The following is a 26,201-nucleotide window of genomic DNA, read 5'->3' on the forward strand; positions in this document are numbered from 1 at the left end:
AGCATCCAGCTGCCACGTCGCAGACTCCACGTCCACGTTGTTGTCTTCGAGTAAAAGCTTTAGAGATTTCTCTCGCTGTAAGCACAACAGCTGCCTGTGAAAATTGATGTGAACAATAGGTTCTTGGGGAATGAAATCTTGCTTGGTGAGGCAGAAATAAGTGCAATGTATTGGACTTGTTTATCTCTAATCCAGCCTTTACTGTTCATTTACCTCAAAGGCAAATTCTCAACTTCATCATATAGCAGAAATTCACTGACCCAAGAACAATTTGAACAAATTTAAATCATATTGGTTTCCTCCTTCTTGCTCCCACCACTCTTTTCCTTCTTAATTATCATGATTAAGACTCACTCATTGCCAAGACTGCTGAAAAACACAGTGAATTTTGAGTTTGCACTCATATTTTTATGGTCACATTTAACAATAAAAAGTAATAGATCTTTCTTCTAAAGATGAAATTCTTTCTATCACTCCTTTGTCTAAGAGCAAGAAAGATCATACATTGCTGTGATAAATGAAGAACAGTAAGTTTCTGAGAAAAAAAATCTTTAATAACCTGCATTTTAGAAACAGTAATTCAATCCCTTAAGAAACGCATCTCAAGGGACTAAATGATCCAACTTACCAGAAGCATTGCAGAGGTTCCATTGGGCCGGGATAACTGGATAGACATTTCAGGGAACATCCTGTCAATCCGACTGATCACATCATCGACGTATCTACCAACCAAACCAAAACAACAGAATTAGCACACACATTCCTCACCACAGCCTCAGATTATTACTCCTTTTTAACAATGTCCACAGGACTTTCCAAAATTAATTTCCCTTTGGTACCTGCATCTTCTTCAAAAATGCATGTAAGCATAATTCAAAAATGTACTGATAAGAGGAAACATACCAAGGCCCTATGTAAGTTGTTTTGAAAATCAGTTACTCTGCCCTTAAAAACATGCGCTCAATTTTTAGACCAAATCTTTCAGTCACAAACTCCTGCCACCATATTTCTATACTTCTGCCTCTGGTGGTCAAAGGATACATTATAAAAATTACTCTTCCAGGGTGGGAATTCATAGGTTGTCACCTCCTTACGCTCTCTTTGATAAACTAAACAAATTTTCTCAAAGTCTCTCCAATTTATTCCATGCACTGGTGACTCTAAAACTGGCACATCCCAGGGGTTTCTCTGGGGTGACCAAACACACAGGTCAAATAACACCCTTTCTGCTGGGTATAATCCTTCTGCGTACACAGACCACAGCGAGCCGGCCCACGTTTGTCTTGGTTCCCGATATCATATTAAGAGCTGACGCCCGTCAACAGAGAAAACTTCCTTTCGGTGGCCTCGTTTCCCAGGATACGCTGCCCCATCCCATGGTCACATTTCGCATCCTTCAGTCATTCCTCTGGACACGTTAAAATGCCCATTATTTGCTTTCGCAGAGTTTACGCAACAGTCTGTATCACCTGTGCGGTGCTGCCAGTTCTCCTGATGTACAGGGCGCTACTGCCTGGTTATCATACACATCTACAAACTCTGCAACTTCATCACAGATCCATGAATGAACTTACTGATAAAACTGTCTTCATGCTAACCCACTTACATGCTCTGAAAAAAAGATTTTGGAAAAACCGGTTGCCTCAGATTAACGGTAAAACTGAAAAATCTAATTATTTCCCTTTATCCTGCTTAAATGAAGGCAAAAAAATGTTTAATTCTTCTAAATTATTCAGTTCTAATCTTAGTTGCTAAAAAACACCCCAAAACCAATGAGGTGCTACGCTCCAACTGCTATTTTGCAAGAGAATAAAAATCAACTGAAAAAAATAAAACGAAATCAAGAAAGCTACACTTACACGGCTGGTGAGGTCAGCCCACTTTTAAAATTAACGAAATAATGGAATTAGTTATGACAATTCTGCATAAAATCTTAATCCGAGCTTCTGGTTGTGCAGAAAAAAGTTTCCCCATTCACTTGAATGACTCATTAACAGCTCGCTTGCTGATAAGCAAAGTCAAAACATCCATAAGCCAAGCACTTCCCCGGCACAAAGAGGAGACGTGTTAAGACAGCGCTTTGGGATGAGTCAGTTCCCCTCAGCAGTGCGCACCTAACTCATTTTAAACATTACTGAATCCCTTTTTTTTTTTTTTTTTAAATACAGCATGAGAGTTTATACCGTTCAGTAAATGCAATTACTCCAGGCTCCGCAGATAAATTGAGCTATCGCTTGTGCATGAACAGAGATGACGGACTGAGAACCAGGCAAGGAGAGATTGTGTGTTTCTGGATCAGCATGTGGTTAGAAATGTCCCTTATAACCTTGCACATGATGATGCAGAATATGCATAACTTCAGTTTTCTAGTTTTCCAAGCTTTGGGCAATAATAAGTTAAAAACAATCAGAATATGAAGTTGCATAAAACAAGGGCTGCTTACACAATGACACGGTCTATCCGCATTAAAAAAGGAAAATTCAAGTAATTTTAAATCATAGGAACAGCGGTACGACTTGGGCATTTAATCTGCTTAGGCCCTTCTGAAAAATCCCAGGGAACATGTACATTTATTCTTTGAAAATGTGATCCAGGCTGGTTGGAGCTAAGCAGTTAGTTCTTCAGCTCTTTCCTAGATCTGATTATTTTTTAAACGTAAAAATTGTTTTGACCGCATGCCTTAAAACTTGACTCAAACCCAACTGTCACCTTCCACTACCTGAGCAGTATAAGGCAAACTAGGGAACTCACAGGGAGCTTGTCAAGAGTCTTCCCTTTAAGCAAAATCACACATACAGCAAAACAGAAATCTTCTAATTCGTTATTAACCAGCTCCTGAAATCAAAGATGAATTCCTAAGCCAATTTGGGCTTAGAAGCCTGCAAATTTGTACCACTCTTCATAAGTCAGTTGACAAAACCCACACACTTCAGGAAATGTAATGTTTTCCTTTGCAAGGCTCAGCAGCTCTATCAGGACCATCCACGCTGGCAGCTTTTTCATACTCTTCTCAGTTGAGAGTACGTCAGAGAAAATCCAAGACCAATATGATAAAAGAGCATTGACGTACATATTCTTGTTTTGCCCCTTTGCCTTTTTTCAAGTAGACATCAGGGTTTCCTGAGGACTCATCAGAACAGAAGGGTTCTTCAAAGATGCATATGTAATTACTAAATTAGCCCGACTATGTGTCGGCCTCAAATATAAGATGACAAACAACCCAAACTAAAGCAAAATTCTTCTCTAGATATGTCCTTCAGAGAGGACATCTGGTAAAACATCTTGCGAAGGGACGGATATGATAAATCAGATGCAGCAAAGTAAAAGTGTAACTGGTGACGACTTTAGAGAAAACTGAAGAACACGATACAGACAAGAAAAAGTGTGGTCCTGAGGCTGTCTGGAAAGAGGGTCAGAGAAAAAGCTGCTGTCTGGAACTTATTTTACAGAACTGAAATACGTTAATTTAGTACCAAAATAAGCAGAGTCACAATTTACACATCTCTGTCCAATCAGTTTTAGCTCAAAAAATATGATAGTTCCTATTTATGTTACAGAACCTTCTACAGTGTCTCCTTAGATGGAGAAAAGTCTAATTTTACTTTGCCAATAAGCCCTTCTAACTTCTAACGTACTTACCACATCTCAGTTTTCTCCTGCTTACAAAAGATGCTGGTTGGAACGAGCATTTACAAACCCAGGAGAAATAATACAAAGCAAATGGAAATAGATTTGCTCAAACATTTGGCATATCCTAATCTTAAGAAAAAAAATAGTAATGGAATTCTCAGAATTAAATATGAGCTGAAATTATATGGTAGTAGCTTTGCCTCTTCTCCGCAAACGGGCACTTTCCCACCTACAAAGCGCTGTCTGGATGCTCAAAAAGGTCTGAAAATAATCCACAAATGACTGCAAAAGATCATATCCCGTTGTCTATACATTCAATTACAGCATAGTATTTAAACTCTCAGTAGACAGAATTTCATCTTACTTATCTTCTAGGCCTCAAAAGACAACACTTTAACACCTTATAATCGCAACGTTCTAAGTTAGTTCCATTCTGTTCAAAAAAGCTTCAAGTAACTTCATCAATACCTTCACCCTAACCTGGACCTTCAGGTTTGTATCAAATTCACTCTCCCTTTTTTCTCATCCTTCTCTCTTTCATGACACAGATTCATAATTTTTAAGGTTGTAAAATTATATTTTTTGACCGAAAATCTTTATTTTAAAAATGTGCAACAGAACCAGTCAGTAAGATCAGACCTGATATCAGATGCTCTTCAAGGCTGTCAATATCCTAAATCGTTACTTTCATTTTAATGTAGAATACTTTTTTCTGTGAACACGCTATATCAATACTGCAAAAGTCAAAACACAACAGCCTACTTCATGAACATTAGTAAAGACTAAACCTAATTCAAAATGTTAACACTTCGAATGAAGTCTTGTTACGAACATGCAGCAAAATCAGCACCAGAATAGAGCAACAGATATGCTTAGAAAAACCTCTCTGCCATTTTGCCAATAGACAGGACCATAAATCCTCTAAACTGTATTAGAGGAACAATGCCTGGAACAGACAAAAGACACTTCTGAAGCCAGTTAGAAAATACTGTTTATAAGGGACTATTTACTTATGCAAAATGCTAAACGAGAAGTTTCATACTAAAACATCAGGTTGACGAAGTAGAAATAATTCAGGAACCACCTCTGTAGACAGTCTTGTAACACCTCTTTGATTCACAGAAAGGTGCCCCAAAAGACAGTAATATAAGAAAGTAACTCATGATAAATTCCTTTCAGTTCCATACTGGACAGATGGCTTAGTTCTTTAATGTGACCTCTCTCTCTTTTTTTTTTTTTTTTAATTTTTACTGGATTAGATCCAGCAATCCAGTGCTAGTGCGATGTTTAACAGCTCAGACAAGATTTAAATAGCATTTATCCCACACAGTGTTTAACTTGCATGCTGTTCATTTTTTCCACTCAATACAACAATTTAAAAATTAGACATATAGGTATTAAAAATAATTTTCTGAGGTCTTTCGGGAAAACGCAAATTTTGCTGAATGATCTTGGGGAGACAGCGAAAGAGCGAGAGAGAGAAAAACACACATCTGTTATATAAAAGAGCATAATCTTTCCTACACACTCAGTGGAAAACACCACACATGAGACAAAGAGAAACTCTACGATTTTGTTGAATCTCGATATGTGATATTCTGGACAGCAATAGGGGAAACTCTCCACACGTTCTCTCGCTTACTGGATTACTTGCTTCCAGGTTTGGTTTTTTGGCTGTGGTTTTTTTTGCTTTTCGTTACTATTTTCAACGCAGCTAATAATTTCTTTTCACATGTGTGGTATTTCAGAAGCACGGGCTGGCCCTGCAGACGCTTGCTGCCATACGTGGTGTTCGCTAATAAAGGCATCGGTGCAAAGATCCTGCCTGCACGCTGCCCAGACCTATGAACAACTATTTTTTGCAGAACCAGACTCAATATACAACTTAAAGCTTTTAGGAGTGGCAGCATTTTAAATACTATAGATTTTATAGAGACACTAAATAGTTTTCAGGCACCTCGTTTATAGAAATAATACGTTTTAAAACATACAAGGTAGTGTAGTCACAGTTCTAGTGTGATTTATTAATCAATGAGTTAAAGTTTTAATTTGATTCAGCTCCCTGCTGGGCAAGTCTCTGCAGGTAGCAAATTCAAGTTAATAGAAGGCTTTTCAGAAGCATCAATTAACAATAGTTATTAAGACAGTGACCTCTGCCAGCTTTTGTGAGATGACACTTGCTGCTTGGGTAGGCAATGAAGAGCGTGAAAAGAAATTCAACAACTCTCACGCTGAGAAAGCGACTTCAAGTCTCAAGACTCAATGAGACACCTGGCACAATCCATGACAACCGTACGTCAATCCTGGAAGCCTCCGCCTCTTCCCCCAGATTCCACAGGTTGGTTGTTTTCTTTTTTAAAAATTTTTATTGTTACTTCAGGCTCTTGCTCTTTTCTTCTCTAGAACATCTATAAAAATGCTCGCATTTCCTTGAATCCAGTACTAAAATCTCCAGCTTGTTTTGACCAACTTCACCTCCAGCTCTAAGCTTCGTGTCAGGCTCTCTTATCTCTATTTCTTAATGCTGTTCTCTTGTCCTTTCTGAACAAACTGCTTCAGTGCTTTTTTTCTCTCTTTTCTCACCCAACTTCAAACTTTCCATTGGGGGAAGACTCCAGCCAGGCTCCTCCTGGCTCCTTGTTTCCTTCTGTTTCCTTCTCATCTCCACACTAACTCATCCTCTGCTCCTCCTTCAAAGCCTCCGTTCCCACTGTGAAATCTTTATTCATGATAAGTTATAAAGGAAAAAAAAAGTAGTTACTTTTTGCAAATAACTGACTGACTTCCAACTACCACAAAGCAAGTTGAGGGCAGAGGCGGCAAACGTGAGTCTCTCAAGTTATATGCAGTTCATCAGTCCTGGGGCTACAACATACGATCAGCGGGAGGGAGTTTCGGCACTGGAGCGTCTTGGTAATATGAATCCACAGGAGTGGAGGGAATAAAGCCAGAATGTGAGGACTGCAAGGAACAAAACTGCTAGAAGGTCTTAAGGAACAAATTTGCTAAGATTCGTGCCCAGCTTCTCCCTAACCTGCAGCGGAGAACCGAGACAACACGCGTCTGAAAGATTCAACAGTAGCTCTCCATTTATTCTCACAAGTTAGCTTGTTTTCAGCTTTCCTAGAGCTGTTATTTCGGTCATAGAGGAATTGCGTTTCATTATTGAGTGGAGGCAAAAGATTAAGTTATGTGCTTAAATAGTCTAGAAGTGTTTACATATAAACACAGGGTGGTCTGCCTCAAAAGCATATGCACAGATCGCTGGATTGAACACTTCACCATCTGCACTTCTCGCTCACAAAAGGCCAAACCTGGTACAGCACTTGAGGATGAATGTGAAGTCGTTTGGACAGCTCTCCGGAAGCCGGCACAGAGTGTTTAAGGGTTGGGTTTACAAAGACATTTAGGAACCCAAGGCTGCGATGCAACAATTTTCAGTCTTCGGCAGCAATTGTGCCATAAGGCGCTGACACATCCCCTCCCGCGTGCTGCGGCCCCCTCAACCGCGCTGTGCTGGCAGAGCTGGATCACGCTGCTGAGATGGCTTGAAAAAAAGAGGAAAAAAAAAGAAATATACTGTTTTAAATCTAAACCGGTTTAATGATTCAGCTCCCTGTGCGGCTGCACACACTGTGTGCCAGCACAATTCCTGCTGGGACCATGCATCACAGGCCAGGAATACTGTTCGCTGGGGTCATTCTATTACAACAATAAAATATTGTTTTATGGTAAAACATGTTACTTATCCAGTATTGTTTATACAACAAACACAATTCTGAATCCTTCAGTGCTACTGTGAACCCATTGGTAGGCGACGTGGTGTAAACCTGCAAGGAATGTCCTCAAAGGTACGAGCTGATGGTGATGCTACAAACGCCGAATGCATATGAAATGCAAACCTGCCCCTGAATCAGTCAGTCTCCGGACATCTGCGCATTTAAGATAAATGCACTCTGAAAACAAACATTTTGTCAGTGCATAATTTGTTTTTTTAAGACAGAGCAAAAAGACATCTGTTCACAGTATCAAATTCTAGTGCACCACCTCAAAAAGTGTAACTTTAATAAGGAAAACTTTAAGTTAAAAATAGAGCCCTTGCAGTCAAATTCCCATAGATATTTTATTATATTGTTGAAATAGCTTTCTTTGTACTTATGTGGAACGCACTTCAAAATGCCTTTAATTCACAGCAGTAATCAGGAGAGGAATATGGATATCAGAATGTGTGAAAGCTGGTTAACAAAATAAGCATGCATCTACTTTACAGTCATCACCAGGTTCTTGTCTGAGCCTGCTACTAGTCTGTGCTTTACGGAAAATATCATTAACTCCTTGATACATACCTCGAGAGGAAAAACAGCCCTAACCATGTAATAGAATTTCAGCAGCAATACTTTACAGCACATATGTATTGTTTATATTTCCACTTCATGAAACTAGATGTTGCTCCACAACCCAACAATAAATGCTAACAACGGTAATTTTCAAGGGCCTGCATGAGAATCAGAAATATTACATCAGCATTTATCTACAGAGATGGTTCTTGAATCACTCGTAAATTGTCAAGCAAATTGTGCCCCACCTATGACCCTACACATTTGCACACACATACGTGTTTCCATACAGTGAAGCTCTACCAAAAGTCCTCAGGAGAACCTCAAGCCAAGAGATCCAGCTGTCCTTTAGAGAAAATGGTTTGCACAAACTACACACAGTCCTGTACATTACTCCATGCTTCCATTCCTGAATTTGGCCTTCTGAAGCTAGAATTCAGTATTTTATAACATGGTATTTTCAGCTCTGCTATTGAAGAGTTACTTCAATAGCAAAGTCTTCTCACTTTCTTTCTTTGTGCTTTATTTCTCCCCCAACAGAGCAGAAATTACAGTACTTACCTCCTTCTGTTAAAAGCAATAGATGATGCATGACACCTTTTATGTGTTTTATACCTATCAAAAGCAGCAAGATTTTACCTTTGGGTGGAAAGACTGATGAATAGGAAACACAGTACGTTTTGCACAGTTAGACCTTTTTATACACTATGCTTGACCGTATAACTAGCACTGCTGGAAGGAAGAAAGCTTAGTGATCATGGTTTGCAACCATGCTAACATCTGAGAATGCTTTGATAACAACAAAAATGCCTGAAGGAGCAAATTAGGCAAAAGTCCAAGCAAAAAAACCCCATCACAGACGTGAAGGCATTAAAGAATGTGGCCTCATTTCATTCGAGTCCTCACAGTGACATATTACTACATTTCTAACTTTTCCCTTTAGAATTACGTTTTTCTTCTAGAAAAAGATGTTGGAATATGTAGGATTAGGAAGTAAAGGTTTTAGGCCAATACACCAATAGACTTCAAGCAGCCACTCAAAAAAAGCACCCACTTCAAGATCTAGTGCTTTACTAGAATTATAAACTATAGTAAAAACAGACAAGTCTTAATAGCACTAGTTCCAAGGGTACTTAGGATACTTGATATCAGCCTTTAAGGACACCTAAGATCAATTTGTTCTTCTGTAATTAAGAGGGAAGTAAAAGTGAAGAAAAAAACAAAACAAAACAAACAAAACAAACACAAAACCAAACCAGTTGAGATACTCTAACAAATGATTGCTTGTACAGCCCAGGGCAATTTGTCACACAAACTTTTACCAAATGCCCATTTCAACTGTTGTGATCACCTACTTTAAGTTTTCTTGAGGGAATTTCGCAATTAGTCCTGATTTTTCTCTTCAGGATTATGCTCTGACCAAGTATTTTGACCTGCCTGTGATACTAGAGAGATAAAGAAAATCTATTTTAAAACTCAGAGGTCTATCAAAAGACTCCATCAAGGTCACCTTTATACTCCAGTACAAAAACTGCATAATACAAGTACAATTAGGCATTTATAAACTCAAGACTGTCCTACTACAAACATTTTGGAGAGAGAGATGCCCTTCAAAATATTATTTTCTGAGAAATACACTTTCATCATTTCTTCCTCCAACGTGACAAGCTGTTCCTTAGGTTGGGATTTTTATAGGGCACACAGAAATTAATTGCGCGGCTTCCACTGAAAGTCAGTGTGGGGGAGGAGGGCTAATTCCCTTAAGCAAATTATCTGAAAAAAATTTCTCTTTAAACACCACCACCACTCGTAGAAATAAAAAGCAGAGTCGGTGAAAGGGCTTATGGCGGCAGTTAGTCTGGGCTTGCCAAATCCAGCCCAGGCACCTCGAAGCGACGGCAGAAATTCGCTGCACCTTTTTGGCCATTTTCCCACTCTCGCCATCAGGTTCTTTCTCCTCTGACGTTCTCGCCCCTCGCACAGGCGGCTCAGCATGCGAGCACGGCGGAGATCAGAAGGGCTGGATGTTCGCTGTGGTTTCCAGACGCCGGAGTCTCGGCTCTGCCCGTGTTCCTCTGCTGCGCCGAGCAGGCAGAGCAGAGTTTAAAGCACTTTGCGGGGCTGAACGCTGGACTGAAGCCAGAGCAGCACCATGATGAGCAAATCCAGTTCTGCTCATCGCTTTACATCACCTGCAGAGCTTCTCCAAAACATAAAACCAGCTTTTACGCCAAATATATCTGAAGTAGAATAACCCCTTTAAACCTATGGTGTCCAGTGCTATCAGAGAGAAGTGTTCAACCTATTAAAAAATAATGCAATTCTGTTCATGTAAGTACACTAACAGAGAAAACCGCCAAAGTGAAAAACAAGGAGTGAAGGTCTCCTTAGGTAAATACAAACATGATTATTAACACTGCTCAGCTTTGTTCCTAGATACGTTTTCCTAATTCTGAGCATCTACTTCATGAATATCACGCTCAAAACTTGTAAAAAGCAATTCTGTCAAGGAATGTCAAGTTGGTTACCCAAAATAAAGAAATTCCAAATTGCCAGATAATTTCTAATAGTAAATAGGTACAGATTAAGAAACAGAAGTCTCTATGCATTCGCAGTCCTTAATTTAAAAAAAAAAAGACCAAAAAAAAGGAAGAAAAAAAAAAGGCTGCCCTCTGTAATGGGAACGAGTGGCACAAAATAATCCAACACTAGATGGGACCGTCCATGGTCAAAAGCGAGAACTCGGGCTCTGCAAATGGCACCTGAAAAGTTCTGCTACAGGAGGGACAACGCAAGATTTCTTGCCGACTCCGAAGACAATACAGCCCAATCAACCTTTTCTAATCAGTAGCCAAGTGTCTCACCTGTCTGTCAGTGACAGTGGCTCTCAGCAGGGAGTGGTTTATTATTCTAATAAGATGCTGGAATAAAGAGAGAGTCAGCTACGAATCACTGCCACGAGAAGATTTAATTAGATTTTTTACACTGACTAAAGACATTCCCTGCACACAGACAAAATTTTAAATATGGAGAGAAATGATAGTGTGTTTTAAGGCAAGGTTATTTTGGGTTTTTTTGTTTTAAACTTACTGTTTATATTTTTCCTTTGCTTGACACCGCTGTTCACATTATACAGTTATACTGTTCAAGCTTAAAGGTTTCTTACGAAAGACAGGTCAATATAGAAACTCTATAGTCAAATCTTCTGAAGTGTTCCAACCAAAAGAAAGCTCTGTGTTTTGCTGGGAAAAGGTCTGATGATAGCACAATCAAAAAAAAAAAAAAAAAAAAAAAATCACTGTCTCATCACAAAGTAAAAGCTACAGAATAGTTTGATATCAAATGCATGTACAATATATACCTACGTATTATTGTAGTATGGTGTTTCATTAAAAATATACCCTATAAAGAATAGGACTCAGCTATGTTAACACACAGAACTGCAAACCCTATGTATGAGCAGACAAAACTTTCATTAAGAGTAACCTTATATCAAAGATTTTTCTAAAAGCAACCAGAGGCAAGTTGAAGTCAACTATGAGGGCCAGGGATACTACAGCTATTTCAATCGTCAGGAAACCATTATCTCAAATTCATGCTGCTAACAGGATACAGGCTCACCTAGTAACATGACAGCAAATTATATGATTAATTAGCTCACATGGAGCTACTGCAAGTCAACCAGTTGAAGCTGATGCCCTACAGAAGCAGATAAAATATCACCAAATGTTTTCTAGCACCTCAAAAGATTGTCCTGCAGTTCTATTTCCAAACATCAGTGAATTTGCAAATGTTCCAAGGCAGCTCTCCAGTCACACTCACTTCACATTTGGTACTCACTGCACTGACACGCATTTCTCTATTTGACTCCTGTCTAATCATTTAATTACTCTTCGCTTTTTGCCTAATTGCAATCATCAGCTTTCTGTACATTCAAATCACAAACACAAAATACCAGGTTTGCTATGTAGCTCATTTACACCAGCATTTTAAGATGTGCAGAGAGGAACTTCAGCAGAAAGTACTTGAGAGACTTGCAAAATGCAGATCTTTAAGATCCAGTATATACTTACACTTTAACAAAGCGATTATTAATAATAGCAAACCCAAACAGTAGTTCACCTGCACCAGAGCTTGCTGGTGGAGGATGATGCCTAAGACACAATAAAAATTAAATGGCTTAAATACATACACGCGTAGAAATAGATGATTCAACCATGGTACTGCAGACATGCAAAAATACACAGCAGGAGAGAAAGGGATATTACAACGCTCAGGCTTCAATATCAGAATCTCTATCCCCATCAAAGACTTAATAAAAAACAGAGGGAAAACAGCAATTGTGGAACAACAAGAAGAAATTAGTAGCAGCAGATGATATTTTTAGCTGTACTAACAAAAATTATAATTGATTTTCTGTCTGTGGTGTTAAAGTTGCTATCTTTGCACCGAAAATAAATTTTCATTTTAAAAGCATAATCACATGTTAAAATAGTTCTACCTGGCATTTTCTGCCAACGAGCTCATTTCACAACTGGCATACAAGAGCCACCATTGCTCTGTCATGTCAAGAAATTCGTTTCAGTCCCTTAGAAATACCTAAGATTAGATAGCCTTAAATTTGCTTATCATCTGTTATGCTGTAAAATCATTCAGCCAGACATCACGGCTAATCTGACCGAGGTGTGACAAGAGGGCATCTTGGAACGGGAGGCTGGTCTAGATGAGCTCCCGAGGTCTCTTCCAACTCAATCTCCAACTAGAAATCAAAGAGATTTCAGAGTTGAGAGTCTGGAGCACCCACTGCCAGAGGAGACTTTTCCATTCATGCCGACTGGACTTGAAAATACGAAAATCTGCAGCAGGCAGAGGGTTCGCAGAGGTGCTACCTGAAGAATAAACGGGCAGGAGAACAGCTGGAGGAATTGCAACCAGGGAGGGCAACCAGTGAGCTCAGCGGACAGATCGCACTTCAGTAACTGAAACACCAAACCGATGATTATCAACCGGGAATTATTTCCCAAACTTTCGAATGTATGGGTTACTTGCTAACAATACACCTCAGCAATGTTTAGCTAATCAACCTAACACAGCCTTTTCTTAACATTTAAAATTGAATAATAAGAAAGTTAAAAAGCAATAAATGTTTAAACTTGGGTACTGTTTATAATAAAGGTGAAGTACTGTTAGATATGACTATGATTCTTCAGCGTATGAGTCTGCCATGTAGCTGATTAGCCCCGAATTTAGATCCAAGTTCGATTTGTTTTTCAGTCCTTCACAAAAGGCTCTTTTGTAAGACCTGCCTACAAGGCACATACACATTTGTCATGAGCAAAAGCATCATCTTTGCTGAGCAACTGTCAAAATGCAAAAGCCAAAATGAAAGAAGGTTCTGCATGTAAAACAGGAGAGTAGAAAAGCCTGGGTTTTGGCTTGAGGGGAGCTCACTTTTGTAGTGCTATTTTGGACACAGACATTAAATTCTGACTTAAAATACATCAAAACAGTAGGGTGTCTTTTGCCACTTCCAGAGCACATTTGATTTTAACTCCGAACACCAAATGCAACAATCAGCAAAAGAGCTTTAGAGACTCAAGAAGTCGGGGAAGCTTGACACAGACTGACAGGCTCCAGCCAAGACGCTGTGTAATTATTTCATGTGTCTGCACTTTGTCTTCCATCACTGCAATGAACACCTAAAGGCAGGAATACAAAGCATACAGAATAATCCATCACCGTTCATTTCTCGCAATGAATGCTGACAGTGGATAGAGAGAGCTGCCCATTAGGTCTCACAAGGAGGAATGATACGGTCACTCATTCTTCACAACGTGTCACTCCTGGATTTTGAATTTCATAAAAAATTAACTGGTCTGGAATAACTGACAATAAAAAGACAAAAATCCAGACTCTTCCTCTGGATGGAAGCATACGCCTTATAGTTAATGCCTTCTCTTATCCCAGCTTTGTACAAATATTACTCGAGTCACTCTCAGCACTCCTGCACAGTTCACTATTAATATACTAGTTTTCAAAATGACATGCACAAACTACTCAGTGACATGACTGAAATTACAAAGACAGTGCTGAGACTTCATTAGGTAAAACCTGTACAGCAAAGAGGAAGCGCTCTGCAAAATTAAACCATCAGAATGAAAAGAGTAGAGCAGCATCTATAAAGGGATGAAAACCGAGCCACTTTGCCCAGTGACACTTCTAAAGGTTGTATTTTATTTGGTTTTTTCCACTGTCACCTGGGAAAATGGGACAAGCAAAATAATTGTATGAAAATACTTCAAATCATTACAAATGAAGGTTATGTTTAGAGGAAAAGTCTATGAAGTAATCAGCTGGAATTTGCTACCCAAGCTTTTTACATTGTACCCATCCATAGGGCTCCTTGTAAACACATGAATACCCAAAGAATGCCCTAAAGTGAAATTAAAAAGTAATAACCGTTATTTTTAACATGAAGTAAAGAAAGCAGAGCAAAGCAGTTCTGCTGCTCTGTATCCTCTCTAGGTAGGAAGGACATTTAACTGTCCCCACACTCCAGAGGCTGACGGGCGCTGTGACACGGCCAGGCCACCGTCCCGTGCTCCCCAGCCACGGAACGGCCACTTCGGTCCCCAGGTAAATCCCCATCTGTGCTTTGTTACTTTAGGAAAACTTTTCCTTTTTGTACAGTTACTGTTGAAACTACAGGGGCCTTTCAAATTGCCTTTATTTCCAGGCACAACTTAAGTTTCAAAGTTCTCTTACTGTGATACACCCAGAGCTTCCTTCTTGTTAACATTATAGCTTTCGCATTTGAAAGTTCTTTTATCCCCCCTCACAGCAGAGCTGTTTAGTTTGTCTCTCAAATATAATAATAGCTAAAGGTTACTTAGAATCTTGTAGAGGTACAGCAATTCAGTCATTAATAAATACATTCACAATACGTTCGTATCACATCACATTATACAATATTATTATGCAATAACGCTGTTCTTGCTAAGCCACCAAAATATAGGAATCTTCTCCCTCCATCTTATTACAGTTCTGCTTTTTTGCTCGTCATCTTTGACAAGGGAATATACAACCAATGCAGATGGAAACACTTGCTGTAATGCGCTTCTGAATTTGGCAAGTGGCAGTTTTCATTTATTCTTTTCAGATTGATTGTCTGCTGCAGAGTAAAGCAGCCTCTAATCCCCCTCCCCCAAATAGAAAAGCTAAAAAAAACCAAGGGAGTCAAAGCAATCATATGACAAAATCACAGCTTTGATATCATTATTAAGTTCATACAAATTTTCTCTCTTATCTAGCTTGCTCTTCACTGTCTAATTAGTCCAACCACTGGTAGTGTTCCTTTTTTTTTTTTTGACACAGAAACAAGCAGTTAAACTAGTATTTGCAGTCTTTAATTACACATTAAAAATCTTCATGCTTAACTTTTTTACTGAAAGTACAGGGATTCCCTACAGTGCAATATTAATGTTCTGCTCTAAATGCTGCAAGGGCATCTTCTAACGGTCGGGACTGTGGAACAACTTTTAATTAATTGCCACCTTTTAATGGCACAGTTCTCACACAAACATTACCTTTAAGGCAAACATACATCAAAGAGTCAGAAATTTGCTCTTTTACAGCAGAGCTGCAATCCCCAGTAACTCTGGCATTCACTAAGGGCTCCACGCTGCTCGGGTCTGTGCACATTCTGGAAAATGAACATGCAGATCAAGGCTGGTACGTAGGCCAAAGTTTCCAAAGAAATCACAGCGTTTTCATCTCCCGACCACCGAGTGCCCCAGCTAATCTGCAGCAAAGGAGATGGGAATTATTTCAAATCACTCTGCTCAGTCATGCAGGGTTGCACATTGCACTCGGAACAATCCTATTTGCAGGATTAGTTTGTGGAATACAGCACCAAAATATCAACAGCAATCGGTCCCAGGCCTCCTTTGGGTAACTTCATTAATGGGGGTTGCATGACATGGACATTTGAGCAAAGGCTATCGGTCCATAACGGCCCACACACACTACTAAGTAAAGCTCTATACACTGCGAAGAAATTATGAAATCTTAATTAACATGCACCTTCTATTCTTTCCACAGCGGTTGGTTAGAGTATTTGTTGAAACGTGAATAAACAAACCAGATTTCTTCTCTGTGTTAAAATACATCGTAAAGTTTTACAACAAAACTAATGCGCATTTCAGTAGTTTACTGTGGATAAAGCAGTGTCCAAGATCCTTGTCTCTTGTACTTGTATGGATAGAAATTATTATCCTGTTAATGAATATCATAAGGAACATTTGGGTTTAGTCAAATTTTTTTCTTTGGACAATCTGTGTTGATCAATGCCTGCTGGTTTTCTGTAATTACTTTGTAAGAAAATATGCAGCTGTATAGTACTTAGTGGAATGAAATGAAATTCAGCATATAACTATAGCCAAAATAGCATTGATCTGGCATAACAAAACAAAGAAGATTATGACAGAAACCCCTGCTGTCAGATATATCAACATTAGGAGATTAGATCAAGATTAAAATGTTTAAAAGAATTGTATTTCTAAAGATGCACAGAACAGCAAAGGTGTTGACTCAGTCCTGAGTTACCAAGCATCACCAGACTCCAGAATGGCAGCTGCTACAAAAACCCACAAAATAAAAACCCAAAAAAACTTCCGCACAAAGTCACTTTGTACCCAAGCAGTGCCAATGTGGAGTGTACCCAGATGGCTACTAGAGCTTTGGGACGCTGGGTGAGCTTCCATGGAAGTCATGCTGTGACCCACCTACCGACTGCGGCAGGAGGGCTCAGACGTGGGGACACGGCTCCTCACGTCACACGTGAGGGACCAAATCTGCTAAAAACCACACCAGTCTATCACAGAACTGCTCCCTCTCACAGTGAAAGGGCCCAGTTCGGATCCTACTCAACACCCCAAGTTATAAAGCTCTATCTGGGGCTCCAACACCTCTACCGGTTGGTGACAAGCATAAATGAAAATCCAAAAATTTATTAACACTGTGAGAGGGTTTCTCCTATTGCTCAAATGCTGGTTTAATACTGTTGTTGTGACCAAGTTCACAATGTAAAAGACAACTGGATTTATATTGTATTCCAGTATGCCATACAAAAATCTAGGAGTCAGAGATGCAGAAACGGGCTATGGCCCCAGCAGTTGTCTGTTGCAGCACCGAGTGCTACATTTTATTTTTATCATCTACAAACTTTAAAAGCAGATCACATTTTTTCCTCAGATTTCAGATTCTCATTAAATCTGTGTTGGTCCACTCTTCCAAATTGTCCCTAATGAAAGAAACCGCAGACATCATTAATAAAGCACAGAAGAGGACAATCAACTGACCTCAAGAGCTCCACAGACTGAACAGGGAAAGAAAGAAGGGAGGAAAAAAAAAAAAGATAATAATCTGCCTGCCTTCTGTATCTTTGGTATCTAAACAGGTTACGAAACATATGCGTGGTTCCAAAGTCGACAGGATAGATAACCCAAGTGAACAGCAGCAACATGAAACAAATTAACAGCATCTTATTTTAAAATTTACCTCTTACGATGAAATTGAAAGTTCAACTGGATTACCCCCTTCTCTCTCTTTTGGAGCAGAGCTTGGTAAAGTGTCTTTGGCTTCAAATTGTAGATGACTAATCAATGTTACAGCCCTGGTAAGTTATTGGATTTGTTCTCATTGGAGTTGTCTAATAAAGTCCCTCATGAATCAAAACAGTACTTTGGATTTTTTTCTTTCCAGTTAAATTATATTGAGTGCGAAACAGTAAACACCACATAACTAAAAGAAACAGATTGTTATTACATTTAACAGCAGACTGCTTTTCCCTCCTGGTATTTAAGCAAAACACACAAAAAGAAACAGGATAAAGCAATGACAAGCCCATCACTGCTCTGCGCCTGAGAACAGCCGGCCACAGAGATGAACAAACCACTTGTCACTGCTGTTGACATGGGACATTAGGAAAAAATCTCTCTCTCTTTAAAAGTTCAGAATCATTTTTCATCCAAATGACACGGACTGGTTAACTCGCTTGTGTTACACTTGAAAACCAGAAAGAAAAATGTGACACCACATGCACAGCTGTCCTCTTGAGAAAATCCAGTCCAAGAAAGTTTAGGGATGTGTTATCACGTAGGAATTTCCCCTGTAATCTGTAATAAAATATGGGTTCGGTGATGGCAGACGCTTTCCCAGCTAAGACGAGCATCTGGACTACTGAAAATGAAAAGAACAAGATCAGCTCCTAGTCATCTATTAAACATTGCCACTGAATTTACAGGTAACTTAAACCAGAATTTCTGATACTGTGGTGGCAACATGCTTTGTAGTAATCCAGACAACCAGATTTCTTTGCTGTCAGTGGTGGAGAAACACTGCTGAGAAGAAAATGAAGAAGTCAGGATTACATAAGTATAACTTTTCCTCCTAGGATGCCCTAGGATACAACTTTAACACTTAAGTGTATATAAGGAGACTAGAAGTACCCGAGGGTCTCACTAAAACAAACACAAAGGTGTATTCTTTCTCTAAGAGAGTCCAGTCTCATTTCTGTAAAACAATTTGTGTAAAAGCAACTGTTGTCATCTCTGCTTGGCAGGCAGAAGGGAAACCTGAAGAAAAATCCAAAATAAATCAAAACATGGCTGTTATCTTAAAATAACTTGAAACTATCGTATTTTCAATAGCTGCTGAAATTCATGATGATCTGAATTTCTCAGCACTTATCTTCCTGTAACAAAGCTGTCAAAATAGTGGTTTCCTGTTTGCTCGTTATTCTCGATTATATTCGCCATGGTTTGAAAAACTCACTGGAGGACGTTGCTGTTCTCTGAAGCAATGTTGTAGGTGGCAGTCTGAATGGGTTCGTATTATTCTGTAGTTTTCCTTTAAATAAACTAAATACTACATAGACACTAGGTGTATTCTTTGAAAAATTCTAGAGAAATGCATACCATCCAACTGCATCGTTACATCCTGCCCCGCCCCCCGCCCCCCACTATATTTAGAAAAGAACAGAATACTAACCCTGAAATACACAGCATGGATTTTATAACTGAAATAGATTTTCCTCTAGGGAATGGACAAGCACAAAACCACCTGTTTAACGCGCACAATCCTTTTTACCAGAGGTTACGAAGAACCAGTAACCTACCTGGCTAGATTACCTGTAGTAGTTAAAGTACCGGTATTTGAGAGAGGAATGCCAACATTTTGGACCTTCTGTGCAAAATTATGGAGTTTAAAAAAACCCATAAAAGAGCGAAGAACCAATTGGCGATGATTCTTTACGGCAAAGTAAGAGCTATTTAACAAGCTGGTGAAGTATAATATAGAAAGTTTTAAAGAGACTTTCTATTTGGTTAAACCAGATGAAATATTAGAGACTGCACAATGTGCACATAAACTCTGAACGCACTAAAATCCATATACCGGTTAGGGACAAATGCAATCTCACTGTACGGCAATACACTGTAACTGGCACTAAAACAGCTTCACAAAACATCTGCAGAACAGGTGTTCATCGATTTACTAAAAATAAAAAGAAAACAGTACAACGATGTGATCTAAACGGTGCACAAGACACCAAATACAAAAATTAATGTTCAATCTACATGGTACAAGGCTGCAAAGTAATTAAACCTATTCATGTAAATATTATTGTCTTACAATATAAAGAACTACTTCTTAATCTTTTTTCTTCATTTAAAAAGGGATTAATTTGTGGAGCAAAAGGGTCATGTATTTCAGCAACATGTTCTTATACAGTTCCTGTTGCACGGGTCTTGCTAAAGTCAAGCTAAAGAAATACTGTAAGAAACTTAAACACGAACAGGGATATTAAATGAGCTCCTTCTATTGAAAGTTATTGGAAACTGATCTCTTCCTTATTAATACAATTCCCCACCATGTACAGAAAGATATCTCCATGTTCCAGAATGCAAACAGAGTTTTAATCTTTAATTATATTCTCAACCTCAGCTCTTCTGGAAAGAAGTATAGATGTGGGCCTGAGGATTATTGCTTTATTACATTATCATCTTGGTGGTATTTAATGAATATTGATACTTAATGCAGCTTTGCCAGTAGGGGGAAAGAAGAGTTTTAGAACTGCTCAAAGAACTTGTGATGACTTTCCTGAAAACGGAAAATACAGCCACACACTTCGCTCTTCTGCTCTTGAATGCTTCTGAGAAGAGGCCCAAACGTTAAAGTACAGCTCATAATACTGCATGGGATTATTGCAATAACAACACTTGCATGTTAAATAACCACATTCCCCACAGCCTGTATAGCAGGTGTCACACTTAACTGATACATCGGATTCTTGGTTTCAAAGTAGGAATCCCCGGCTGGGCTTTCAGACCTTTATAACACAACAAGGACAGACGAGAGAAGCATAATTTAAACATACGCTCTTAAAAAATACAAAACCTATGAACATTTATTGGCTTAGGCATGCTTTGCCATTATCTTTAGAATAATCTGCCTCTTTCTTTCATAATGAAAATCCCAGAACCTAGGAAGCAATTAGATGCTGTTTATAAAACAAAACGCTGAAATAAACCTTTCCTCCAAAAACTCTTGGCAAAGGGCTCTTCAGGATTTTTCTTAATGTAAAAATGATAAATTACACAAGTTAAGTTCCAAATAATTTATTCTGGCACATCTGATGACTGGGTGTATAGTGTTTATATATATGTATATATACACACACCTTTCATTTAACTTAAAAATAGCAAATTTTTTTTGAATACTACATCATAGTAGCTCCAAAGGATGGAGCATGTATGGACTTCTTCTGAATATATCCATCTTCTCCAGAAGAATCCAGATGGATTCTGAGGTGTGGAGAGCAGAACAGAGACCTCCTATATCTCACAAGTGGCAGAAACAACCCAGCCCTCCTGAGTCTCTGCTCAGCACTCTGTCCTCGAGTCCTTATTATCTCCTAAAAACCCAATTATCTTCACAGCTTTCTGTTGTTCATTTTTCTGGAACTATATTACGGGCAGCACTGTCTTTTTTTTTTTTTTTTTAATAACGGAAAAGTAATTTTGCTGGTCTGCTCCTAGCGATAGAGTACAAATTCCCAGAGATTTTTACTCGCTCTATTACAGTGTTTTCCCTGTCAGGTTAGGACATACATCAGAGCACAAGAGATTAACAAGACAAGTTGAAGAGCCCTGAAACAAAACACTGGACTGTCTTTTACTCAAGCCTCTCTGTCCATTGAGCCTAAAGTTGTCAAATGAGAACCAGAGACTTCCACTTGTTTATTGTTTGCAGTGTTTGCTCAGTTCCCCAAACCCACAAATGTCACAACAAATGATCCTAAAAGGCCCCACAGAGGGCAAGAGTCTCAGTACCTTTTATGGTGAGCAAGTTCTTGTGCTGCCAATTTCCTTCCAGACAGAGAAGACAGATGATTAATCTGGGAGCGCTGAAAGAGCCCCATGCAACAGAGCTATCAGAGTCATAAGGTTTTCAGCTGAGACCCCTAAAAATTGCCATTAATACTAACGGACCCTACTGTGTGCGCCAATGAACACGACCGCAGGAATATAGTCAACATCTTTTCTTTCTCCTTCCTCACATCAGAGGGACTCGCATCCTTTCTTATGGTATTTATTTCCAACCAGAAGCAGCCACCCTGGTTTTCAGAAGGGCTGCACGTATCTGCTTTCCGAGGGACGGGGAAGGAGCTGACAGCTTTCAGCAGTTCAGCAAACACTGCTTGGAGATTCTGTAACAGAAGGAAGGAGCCAGCAGCCAGATGAGAATGCATCTATTAGCAGGAACAGGGAGATGTCTTGTTAATACAAGACAGAAGGAGGGACAAAGCAGCAGAGAAAGAAGCCAGCAGTTACTCATTTTCTCATACAGATACATTTGGCCAGAAATGAGATGCATATCAATCTAGTTTTCCTTTCTGCACTTTGAGAGCCAGGGAAAACCAATACTGAAAAGCAAAACTGAACACCAAAAGGTCGTCTTCAAAAATTATTCGGCACTCTTAGAGGCCCTCAGATAACAAAACCAGTGAGAAAATGAAAATTCTCCTGGTAGAGGTAGGATAAGACAGAGACATTTCAATTTTAAAAACATATTTTTGATTGAAAATTGCTGCTGCTGTTTCAAATATCTACTAGTGAAAAACTAGAGCTTCTCACTTCCAAACCAGAGCCCACCAAAGACGGGCTAAGGCTGCCCAGGGACAAACGAGTGGACCCCCCAAGAATCAGCTTTGCCATTAGCAAAACCCTTTCTCTGGGTCCTTCTGTGAGCATAAGGTAGGAAGAGATGGCTGAGCCTCCAAAACAGGCTGAGAAGCTTTTGCTTTTGTTTGGGTTTTTTTTTGGTTTTTTGTTTTTGGCTTTTTTTTTTAAATCTATTTCGGAGAGGAAAGGAGAAGAAAAAGCAGAGCAGGGAGAGAGATTAAGAGCTCAAGTGAACACTGAGTTGACGCAGCACAAGAATCAGGTTTTGTATCACTGCCCTTATGAGAAGAGACGCCATTTGGATATGTTCAGTCTGTGGAATAAATCTCAGGTCACACCACAGCAGTAAAGATCAGAGACATGGATGAGCAAGATAATTGCTCAGCCTGCATCGTTGCCATTAAGAATGTAGCACACAATAACAAAAGTTACCCATGCAGTTTCTTCAAGGAATAGGAACATAAATAAATAAACAGATCAGTAACACAGTCACTAATGCTAACTTGAACTCAAATTAAGACATGTTTAATATCAATCTACCCATACACAAAATGTGCACAGAAATAAAACAGTTTTTAGAAGAGCCTTTGTACAAATCATCACCCACGTTACCTGCTGAGCAACAGCATTCCCTGCATTCCTTTGCTGGCTGAAAAGAATCACTGCAGTGTTGCTACTTGCTCCAACCTCCTGTCCTAAAATGACATTTTGGCACATCGTCGGTTTTAACAACTTCTGTTTAAGAAAAGCTCTAGATAATATAGTTGCTCTGAACAACATTTAATATATACTTGACTCATAGCACGTTGTTACTCAGCTGAAAGACTTGTCACTGAACTTCATTTTAACAGCATACATCAAAGCAAAAAGAAGACAAAGTAATAGTTACCCCTTTCTTGACTAATCAATAAGGCTAAAATTTAAAAAAATCCCTGACTTGCCATGGGGAAATTAGTATGCAGTATGCCCTTTCAAGGAGATATGTAGCTTTGTGCCTGGATATCTTCTTCTTTTGCATTTTAGAGAGAATGAAGCCAAAGAAAAAAAAAAATCACAGCATGATTCATCATTATTTGCATGAAACTACAGTAAAATCAAGATATTGAAATCCATTTGCCATACTCTTTTTTTTTTAAATTTATTAATACTTCTCACAAGCCTATTTTCATAAGTCTTTTTATAATCTTCTGCTCTGTGTTGGAGACGTGATACTGAGCCCAACAGGTATTTGATTTGACTTAATATAACTATTATTCTCTTCTTAAGACACACCAAGATAGAAAATAAGGACAAATATGGAAAGGTCAAAGAGAAGCCAGAGAGGAGGAAACAGGTGACAGATAAAGGGCCAGCTCAGCATAAACATATTTTCCCTGTGAATAATGCTGGAAGTGGTAATAAGATATTGAAACATAATTCAACTACTAGCTAAAGTTTCGTTACCACGCTAAAATCTCATTGTATCTGAAAATTCTAGGTAAATGCACCATTGAAAGAGAAAACAACTGCAGATAAAAAGATGTACAATACTTTGAAAAGTGTACATTATATACCTCATGTTAAAATTTATACAGCTGCAACTGTTTAAGTACAGACTTTCCTTGCAAAAATAGAAGGTAGCTCTTTCTCACTATATGTATTTCTAGGAACTGTAGAAACCATTATTTGAAAACAAAACACAAAAACACCAAACACAACACCAAAATATTTTAAGACCCTTGAATAAAAACTGTGACAACTGGTATCACAGTACTCCAGTTTACAGACTTCTTGGAGAAGTCCATTTTAAGCTCTGGATAAACCTAGTACCCCAATGAAGGAAGAAAACTAATTAGCTAGTTTGTCACAATATACCCCTCTTCTTTTACAGATACAAGAGAAATAGCACCTGGTTTGCCAAGCTGTAGTTCTGCTAGAGCTGCCCTTCTAACCATTCTTCTTAGTCTGACATACCGGTAGAATAATAGAACATTTTATGGATTCTTGAATCAACAGCCCTTTAAAGTTAATATACAAGGGGTCTGTTGACTCTGATGTTTTTTCTCATTTCTTATAAGGAAAAACCTCTAAACTTCCTTTGATTCTTTCATTAACTTAGGCCTGTGGACTCTGGTGACAGAGACTTTTATTATTACAGCTATGAAGTTTTTAGTAGCAGAGTGTTTATACATCAGTGACTCTTGTTCTGTGAAAAAAAAAAGCAAGCAGTTTCCACAAACTACAAGGATGCTCAGTAAAATGAATAATTGCTTAGCACTTGATTTTCTACATAATAATCATTTTCTTATATGTAACTAAATATTTTAAGCTCTTTATTAATTTATAAAGCTCAGTCGTGGACAACTCTTGTGTTCCTGGCATCAGTACAGAGCCTGCCTAAAGTGTTGATGCTCTGTGTCCTCAAACAGTTCCTAAGTGTCCTCATAATTGCTTGTCACCTGTAAAAGAGGTTTAGATCCAATGCAAAATTAACATATGGTGAACAGATGGACTCAGAACAGACGTTTATCGAGAAAGTACTCACACCAAAGACTTTTTGGCTTCAGCCTTTCAGGACCTTCAGAAAAGTCCTACTTGAAGCTCCAAGCCATGCTAATCAGGGAACATCACCCCTCAATGACAGTCTCGTGTTGCAAAAACTTCTATGACCCACTACAAAGCAGAATCCTCGCAACTTTTCTGTTGTCTCAGTGCCTCCACAAACAGAAAAAACCCCCGAAATATTGTTTCCATAGCGTACTCTACCCGTCCAACATGAAGCAAGCACAAAGCTGCTATTAGTATGATTGAACAGAAAAAATAATTACAGTAAAATGTTAAAAAAATATTCCCCCCCTCCATGCAAACTCTTGAAGTGATTCCATGACTTACTGCGGCGGTAAGACGAGAGTTGTTGGCTGGGCTTTCGGCCGGCGTTTCGCAGAAACTCCCATCTGGTTGGCGGAACGTTTCAGAGACTGCTGATTCAAAAGGCCAGATGCTAACCCGGCATGGTACTGCAACTGGAAAATCAAAAGCATATATATTAAAATACGCACCACTGCAGTACTCTGTCTATGTCAGACCTCTGCTGTCTGTACCACCTGATTCAAATTACAGCCAGTCAGTAAGTTAATGTATGGTATTTCATATATATTGCTTATTATATGGAAGATGACTTGAACAAAAGCATATTAAAAAGGCCTGCTGTGAAATAGGTAATGCAAGGAAGTTATGTGACAGGGCAAGTAAGATGATGAATCAAAGACTTCTTAATTCCCAACTCTCCTGAAACTTGGGCTTGCTTTTAAATGTTAAGACTGTTTCTCCTCTCAAGGGATCGAGCATTCTTACTTTTTGGAAGATAAGAGGAAGGAAGATGCAAAGCTTTCACTGTATAAACCAGCTTTTTAGAAACAACACTCATCTTTTCTTCTTAAACATAAAACCACAAAACATTTGCAAAGAAGTTTCTACCACTGTAAAGAAACATGTAGCCTTTAAAATACCTGCTAGCACATCTCCATAGCATTGCAACAGAAAGATTCACAGTCAGTAGCTTTCTCCTCTAACCTTTTATTTTCCTTGCCAAGGGAAGACCAATTTATGAAGGACACAATACGAATCTGCAAGATTTCGAGTGCATCCCCACCGCTCGCAGATTTAAGAACAGCTCCAGTGCTGTATCTGTCCTGAAACCAAGTGCAACAAGTTACAAGCTCACCTCTAAATACTTTCCATTTATTTCCTTTGTTCCTCATTTTTTGAAGAGAAGGGGTGGAAAAAAAAGCCCAAGATTCAGTGTCAGGCAAATGCAATTGCCTTCACCATTCTAGTCCCCACATCGATGTGTTCATTAAATTGTGTAAAGATTTGTTCTGAAAAAGGTGAAGTGTTTAACACGTTAACAACTCTAACCGCATGGTCCGCACTAAAAGAAGGTTATACAGTTAGGAAACTAGGACTTATAAATGTTCAGAAACTAAAGTGGTCTTAGGCAAAGCTGATCTGC

The 26,201-nt window shown here is 38.9% G+C and overlaps 1 protein-coding gene across 1 annotated transcript in view; it reads right to left on the bottom strand.

Moving 5' to 3' along the window:
- The window catches only part of MED27 (mediator complex subunit 27), an 80,951-nt gene that overhangs the window by 26,597 nt on the left and 28,153 nt on the right, over positions 1-26,201 (bottom strand). The window contains exons 3-4 of the mRNA XM_065648617.1: positions 25,082-25,212; positions 629-722 (exon numbers count right to left, since the gene is read on the bottom strand). Of these exons, the coding sequence (XP_065504689.1) occupies positions 629-722; positions 25,082-25,212 (225 nt within the window). The remainder of the gene's footprint in view (positions 1-628; positions 723-25,081; positions 25,213-26,201) is intronic.

This window comes from Caloenas nicobarica, chromosome 19 (genome assembly GCF_036013445.1).
Source record: "Caloenas nicobarica isolate bCalNic1 chromosome 19, bCalNic1.hap1, whole genome shotgun sequence".
Classification (NCBI taxonomy): domain Eukaryota; kingdom Metazoa; phylum Chordata; class Aves; order Columbiformes; family Columbidae; genus Caloenas; species Caloenas nicobarica.